The 8,431-nt window shown below is 32.1% G+C and overlaps 1 protein-coding gene across 1 annotated transcript; it reads right to left on the bottom strand.

Moving 5' to 3' along the window:
- Positions 1-5,622: 5,622 nt before the first annotated feature.
- LOC139841489 (uncharacterized) lies at positions 5,623-6,138 on the bottom strand. The gene has a single exon (XM_071831705.1). It carries the CDS (start codon positions 6,136-6,138, stop codon positions 5,623-5,625), a length of 516 nt encoding a protein of 171 aa, XP_071687806.1.
- Between the last annotated feature and the right edge of the window lie 2,293 nt (positions 6,139-8,431).

The raw sequence follows: 8,431 nt of genomic DNA, 5'->3' as shown, positions 1-8,431 counted from the left end.
TAATGTAATCCCGGTCATTACATTACGCTATCTCACATATCCATTCGACATCACTCCATAAGTTCAAGATGGCGTGGTCAACTTAGTTTAGTTAAATATGGCTCCGGGTGTACGTATGTGTTTCGTGATATAGTATATTTAGTCCAAGTCCATGTTGCATGGTATAAGGTGTATATATATGTTGTGTAATGTGTAGCCCTACGTGTAGCATTGTTAAGCAAATAGTGCAGGTATGGTGTATAAAAGTCATCCAAGACACACGGCTATAGACTAGACTTCACTAATGCGCCCTACGGTTAGACACACTAATGTATCCTAGTTCCCTATAGCCACAGCTCTGATACCAAATGTAACACCCCATCAAATCCTTTTAATGGAATGTTAACTCTGGCCCCAGTGCTTGGCTTGACTTCTACATAACAGTAATATTCTACAGCGGAAGCAATTAATACCTGAGAATAAAACACGCAAAACTGGTCAACAATAATGCTGAGTGAATCTACAGGTTTTAGGTAACAATACAGTATGTTTAAGAAATAACATTTTGAAAATGTTTACTAGTGAAAGACCACCAAAGTTTAATGTTAAAGTTTTTAGACAACACTGTTGCTCGTTTCAAAAGTTTGTTGACACTACCATGTCAAATTTCAATCATTTGTAGATAACACCCTGTCAAGTTTTATCTCATTTGCTCATAAACCACAGTTTAAATATCGTTGTATAGTATCTAAAAAATAGTTATCAGAAAAATAGTTTAATTTCCTTGACCACGAGATTCCATCGCTGCATACACCGAATACCTGAATACTAGCATTAACCCGAGAATAGAAGCCACTATACCCGCCTTTACCTCCTAAAATGTTATACACCTGTACGAGTGTATCTAATGTTCAAAATAAATGCACCACTGCTTTTATAATGGGTGAGGTTGTCAACCTAACGGATCCTCCATCTAAATTGTGCTTACACCGATGGTATTAAAAGTATTCAAGCTAGAGGCTTTGTGTACAAACTCAGTATGCATATGTGTAATACTCATGTCAATATAAAAGTAATTGAAAATATAAATATAACAGCGTGTATTCTCATCCCTGAAAACATATATAAAAAGCGGGACTGTAGACTCACCTTTGAATAAGCTCGGAATGAAAAGTGAACAAATAACTTGCATGGTTTATAGCCGAGTAATGCAACCTAAGTATACGTATGTAGGTTGGTCAATATATGTATCTTAAATAAGTGTGGTTTAATAGTGTACGTTATCTTATTGCTCGACTCGACGCGTTTCAAAGTAAAAGTCAACTATATCATGCAAGTCAACCGAAGTCAAACCGAAAGTCAAACTTGGTCAATGTGGTCAACTAAAGTCAACATCAGTAGGTTCATGTCAAATATTGGTCAACATGTCAATCCTAAGTCATACAATACGTTTTAGGTCATGAATAATCATTTTCACAATTTCAGTTTATCGTTGTGCACCAAATCCATGAACACGTAGCATACCTAGCATATTATCTCATAGGTCAAAATTCACATAAACATGGAAAACTCCAGATCATAAATAGACTTAAAATTTATTCCAAAAAGTCCGGCCAGGGTCTCATACGATAATTAAAAGTCAGGAATCAGAAAGGATCAAGTTCAGGTTCGTTACAGAAATTTCTGCTCGCGCGTCAGTGTTTAAACGTTTTTCATAAAATATAGAAAATAGATTTTGATGAATGGACAATTGGTGTCATCTCGAAACATCTGAATATTTTATTGATAAAATAATCAGAAGCATTGATTTAGCCAATTCGTACAGTTTTGCAAAACATTACAAACTCTCTCCAGTTTTTGAACATCAATCGAACACATCACAAAGATAAGCATATAACTCATGGCAAATCACATTCTCGCAAGTTTGCATACAAATGAAATATGTCAAGGAACACTTAGAATAACATATTCCAGAAGCTCAAAGTCTAAATCAATTCCTAATTCGTTCTAGCAATTTTTATGTAAACTTAAAAACAGATTCAGCATACTTTACAAATCAAAACTTCGTTTTATCATATCGGGAGCATTACATAACCTTTCGATGCAAATCTTTAGTCTAAATTGAATAACTTTTCACAAGGAATACAGTAGTACACTTTATATAAACTAAAACACAAAGCATGCAACTCCTAAAATTCGGATTACATGTGAAACCCTAACGAAACTTCGATTAATCATAACTTAAGCATCCAGTAACGAAATCATGCAAATCCAAAGTCCAAATTTATTAATTTTTTGAGATATTTCCATCTAAATACATTATATGATCAGTACATAAACTCATATAATCAGATTCATAACAATCAAATTCGGTTTTCATAACAAAGACAACAATCGAGCAAATTAACAATTAACAACAACTTTAATCGCAATCAATTGAGCACTAGACTCTTGAACACTATGTAATTGATTAAAATCAGATCTAATAAGATTAGGTTTAGTGGTTTTATACCTTCAAATAACAAATTGCATGTAGATACGTGTAGAGAAGAACGAGAGGATCACGAATACATAAACGATTAAGCAAACGAGCAAGCAATTGATGGGGATTGAACGAGATAAAGATGGTGACCTAGATGATGAATATGGGGCTGCAAATCACGAATGGGAGCAGCTACAAGTCGTTCCCCTTCTTTTGTTATAATTATTTAGGGATTAAAAGGCTTAAAGGGCTTAACTAGTTGGGTTTTAACATTAACGGGCCACGAAAATAACATATGGACCATGGTGGGTGAAGAATTTCGGCCAAGAGGGTCCAAATAAGAAGTTAATGGACTCTAAAATGATTCTAGATGACTTTTTATGGGATCCGGTTAAGAGCCTTGAAGTGTCGTCAGCCGAAAACGTAAACCGGAACGTTAAACGTCAATTTCTCGCGTTTTAATCTATATAAATTCTAATAAATTGAAAGTATGTTTAAAACATAATAATTATATAGTATATTTATTAAAATTGATTTATATTATGTTTTGGATTGCTTGATCATAAAGTGTGGTTCGTTTCAAGTGCCGTTTAAACGTACCGAAAGCCCGAAACGCTAATCCGATCGTTAAACGCAACCAAACGTTAATTTATTAATAACCCAATAAATTAATTATTTTTTAAAAAGTTAATAATTAATAAATTAATTATTAAAATAAACCAGAGCGTTTCGTTGCTCAAAAAGCAGTTATCAAAATCGTATCGTTTTTATCGTATTTCATTATCCGAAATAATTATTTGAATTAATATCAACCCATATTAATTATTGTAACCCTCCAAAGATCAAGTACGCATTTGTTGCACATAAACTCATAATAGCTAAATAATCGCCGTTAAATAAACTAACGGAAGGTTAACGGAAGTAACGAAAAAATCAGGGTTGTTACACCCAGCCGTAGATGACTTATCGTTTTAATACATTTGGTCATGTAATAACGTATCTTGAGACTATTAATTATATATGTGTTTGTGTGTGCTTAATTGTTTAAACAAATCAATAAGTTAAACTGCATACACAGTCGACCGTATATGTCCACACACACGACCAACTGTGTGACACAGTCGACCGACTGTGTGACACACTCGACCGAGCGTGTCTGAGATGCAGTATATATACGGGTTAATGCCTCCTTTGTGGGGTTACACATTTCAATAACCCAAATCGACTGGTAAACGTCCCATTTGATCCCTAACACCAATTACCACCGAAATCATTCGTCTAGGCCTCGATCTAATCAAGATTAAACCCTAGGTTTGACCAAATCAATCACGACATGAACCGTATCTCGGTTTTACTCGTTTCTCATGTTTTTCGCCTCTAGTCACGATCATACGCAACCTAAGATCCATAAATCCGTCGTCTACACCGTGGCTGGCCAATGCGATAAAATACTTTGGATCTGAAAGAATGTAGTCGCCTCTTTATCATCAAATGCACCTCCAGCCAAAGTTTGAACTTGATTTGTTTTCTACATCGAAAATCTTTGAAAAATTTACACTTTCACTAGTCCTAAATATTTTTGGCAGTAAAATAATGTTTAAACTTACATATATAACTAGTAAAATGAGCCGTGAAATCATGAGTTTGTTTAAACGAAACAATTTAATGACATATTTTAGGTATTAAGTGAATGTAAATGCTAAACTCATTTATTTTAATGACCCGTTTGACTAAGAAACTTGTCATTATTTTTACAAATATATAGAGACATGTATTTTCGCATACATATGTAACGTAATTAATTTCGTAAAAAGAATCCATATTTAAATATTAATAATATAATAATTATAACTATAATTATTATATTAAAAGTAAATAATAATAATAATAATAAAGTTCGTTCAAAGTTGAGTATTTATATTTTTCATAATAATAATAATAATAATAATAATAATAATAATAATAATAATAATAATAATAATAATAAGTAATAATAAATGCATTTTAATTTTTTTTAGAAAATTAAAATTACAATTTAGGAGAGATTAGTATTTTCTTTTATAAAAGATTTCGTATTATTTTTTAATTAAATTAATATTTAATTATGACATTATCATTATGAAAATTAAAGGGTAATTAGCTTAATGATATCATCATCATTTTAGAGCTTTATACGACTATATAGATAGATATAGATATATATTTTATTTTATTTTTCTTTTTTCATGATTTAACAAAGAACTTATATATATTGATGAAAAGACTATTAAACAATTAAGATACGGAGTTTTTCGATGATAGTTGCTTTCATCGAAAAACAAATTCATGCATAATAAGTGGTACATATAGTTGATTAAGGGTAGTTTTTTTCTTTTAGGAAATAGGAGGTTATCTATTTGCATGTTTGGATTCTTTAAAGGGAATCAATTTCTGTTTTTATTAATTAACCAGTGAAATGACCCGTGAAATTACGAGTTTGTTTAAATGATACAATTTAATGATATGTTTTAGGTATTAAGTGAATGTAATGCTAAACTCATTTATTTTAATGACCCTTTTGACTAAGAAGTTTATTGTTGTTTTTAAAAATATATAGAGACATGTATTTTCGCATACATATTTAACGTAATTAATTTCGTAAAAAAATTCATATTTGAATATTAATAATATAATAATTATAATTATTATATTAAAAGTAATAATAATATAGTTCGCTCAAAGTTGAGTATTTATATTTATATTTTTAATAATAATAATGATTATTATTAGTAATAATAAATGTCTTTTAAATTTTTTAGAAAATTAAAATTACAATTTATGAGAGATTAATATTTCCTTTTATAAAAGATTTCGTATTATTTTTTTAATTAAATTCATATTTGATTATGATATCATCATTATGAAAAGTAAAAGATAATTAGCTTAATGATGAAATCATTATTTTAGAAATTTATATGACTATATATAAATAGTTTGTATATATGATAAACTCAATATTGGGTGACGATTTAAAACTTTCTTGGGTAAAATGGGATAGTATTCTTAAATCATATGGGAAGGGGGACTAAATATTGGGCCATTAACGGCGAAAAATCTTTCACTTTTATGTAAATGGTGGTGGAGATTCAAAGTTGAAAACACCTCACTTAGGGTCAATGTAATCAAGAGTATATATGGGCGATTAACCGGAGGAATTTATCCGGAACCGAGTCCAATAATTTTAGGACCAACACACTGTCTTCTATGGTAGAACCAAGGCTATTATATTTTGACACCATCCCGCTTAACTTCCAAGCAAATTCATCAATTGTTTCAGTTTCCTTCATACGCAATGCTTCGAATTCACTTATAAGAGTGTGAATTCTAGCCTTCTGTACTTGATCAGCGCCCAGAAACCTTGTCTTCAATGAGTCCCATATCTCTTTAGCATTCTTCTTCTTTGCAACTTGTAATAAGATGTCTTCGGGTATACCCTGAAAGATGAAAGCACGGGCTGATTTGGTCTTCTTCTCATCAACCGCAACTCCTTCTGTTGTCTCAATGGATTCCCACAATCCTTGTGCATCCATTATTGCTTCCATCCTTATAGCCCATGTTGTATAATTTGTGGCCGTCAACATCGGGCATTGCAACTGTACACCGTTTTCTTTTGTTGCGAATTGAGTTGTGATAGACATAGTTTCAAACCTGGGGTATTTTGGCATAAACCTGGCTCGTGATACCAAGTGTTGGGATTACAGAAACAAAACACCACCAATACGTTGATATGAGAAATAAAGAAAGGAAACAATGGGAAGTATTTTGGAGCAATTTTCTTCTTTTTGTTCTTAAATTGAAAACTGATACAATACAAGGAAAGAAAATAACATCAACTTAAATACTTAAAAGAATAAACGATAACTTGCTAAGAAATAGGAAAACTTAAACGACCCATATTGCCCATATCTCCACGATTCCCTTGATCCTATTTATTTGGTCAACAATTAGAGTCTGCGTATGACTCCTTCAACACACGTGCAGAATTACTCTACTAACAGTTGTTGCTTTAACCGATGATGTTTTGACACCTGGAAAATCCGATACGCCCAACAGCCCTCAGGTATTAACATGATGATTTTCAAGATCCGATTCACAACCAATAAATGTATTAACTTGGTAAGTTGGGCATCTTCTTCAAAGTCAACATATTCGTGGTCTTCATGTCAACGCAAGGTTTGTAGGGTTTGTTGTGCTGGTATAATGACCTAGATTGGTTTATTTGTAAGTGTTGTACGTTGTGATGATGCATTGACTTTGGACTATATTAAAGAGTTTTAATCTGTCAACAAAGAAGCGGACATGCTGAAAGTGCTACATATAAAGCTTTGGGTCGAGTGGTGGTGGGGAATAATTATATTTCCGGAAAAACGGTCCCCTTTAAATAAATATATACGAAATTGTCAATGTCGTTCAAAAATTTCTCAGGGGAGAGGAATCGTTAGCTGAATTCCCATTCGGTAGCTTTTTGCACTGGGTATTATCAATCCTTTGGTTTTTTAAATGCTATTGCCATTTAATGGTGGCAAAATGGGTGGTTTGGGCACAGATGGTTTTTTGTACTGTTTTGGGTCACAGGGAAAACACTTATTGTTATGAATCCTTAACTTTTACTACTCTTTATTTGTTAGTGTATCAGATACCATATGAGCTGGGTTTTGTTTGAGCTGGAACACTTATCTCAATTCTTTAATCCATTTATAATATATTATATATATGTAGTGTATATATTAGATATGATCAGAAAAACTACATTAATTTCAGTTAATATGATTTGTGGATTAAATTGTCGAGGATGTTATGCCTTGATACACACTATGGACAACTTCATACCCATTTAATCCATGTAAAGCTATTTTAATTTTAAGCGTTGGACCTGTTAGAGATGAAAACATAATTTGTATTAACCCATTCATCAGAAGAGGTCGATATTGCCCCCTCCAAATAAACTGAAATGAAATGGAATCGATAATAATTGCAGTAATCATTATTACCATATACACTTATAAAGTTGGTGGTGCCTGGTTTAGCTAGTCTTGTTCGTTTGTAGGGTTTAGCTGGGTTTTATGGCAGGGCGCGCTTGTGGTCGTTGTTCCTCATTGTATTTTTTGTTATTTTTTAAAATAATATTCTCCCGATAAAACCCTTTACCCACTTTATAAAGATTATTGGATGTACAAGAAAATCTTGTCAAAGTTGCATGATAAAAGACTTTGTGTACGTTGTTTTTGTCTTTCATAGATTGAATCAACATCCGGTTCAGCACCCCCGTTGTCATTGCTTGCACCGTTGTTATTGTTTAGAATCTGCAATATGTTAGATGTTTTGTTGGTTGAAGTAGAGCATAATAGGTGGTTGTGGTCAAAAAAGAAAGGTACTTTTGGTATGGGTTGAAATGAGTTGGGTTGGGTTATATAGTTTCTCCGAAAGAATTAATATTCTTATAAACAATAATTGTGTCAACCATGACTAAAAAGGAATGTATAATTTCATTGATAATCTAGTTGTATGAAGAAAATTTACGGGGCTTTTTGCATTTGATTGGTTCAACCCTGTTGCTTTTTTCCATTTTAGCCAAGTTTACTCAATAGTGATAACAGATTCTGCATCAACTCATTCACAAGTAAATGGGAGGTGATTTGTGCTCCAAGATGTTCTAGATAAAACTAACTCATACGTGAACAACATTAATAAAGTTACAACTTTACTAAAGCATTAGTTGACCCTAATAAATGGGTCAAAATTTTCCAACCTAATTCATAGGCTTCGTAATATAAGATTCCTTTTTCTTCATTTCTTCCTTCATTAGATACGCATCTTGTATAGTTAGAATTACTATTTTTTAAGACAAAACGCATTGTCCTAAAATCCTATATATGAACTATATTTTGTATTGTATACGTATAATTTATTGCAGTTTTCTTGTCGTGTAGG

The sequence above is a fragment of the Rutidosis leptorrhynchoides genome, chromosome 4 (genome assembly GCF_046630445.1).
Source record: "Rutidosis leptorrhynchoides isolate AG116_Rl617_1_P2 chromosome 4, CSIRO_AGI_Rlap_v1, whole genome shotgun sequence".
Classification (NCBI taxonomy): Eukaryota; Viridiplantae; Streptophyta; class Magnoliopsida; order Asterales; family Asteraceae; genus Rutidosis; species Rutidosis leptorrhynchoides.
The sequence above is the reverse complement of the archived record's forward strand: the minus strand, read 5'-3'. Positions and strand labels throughout refer to the sequence as shown.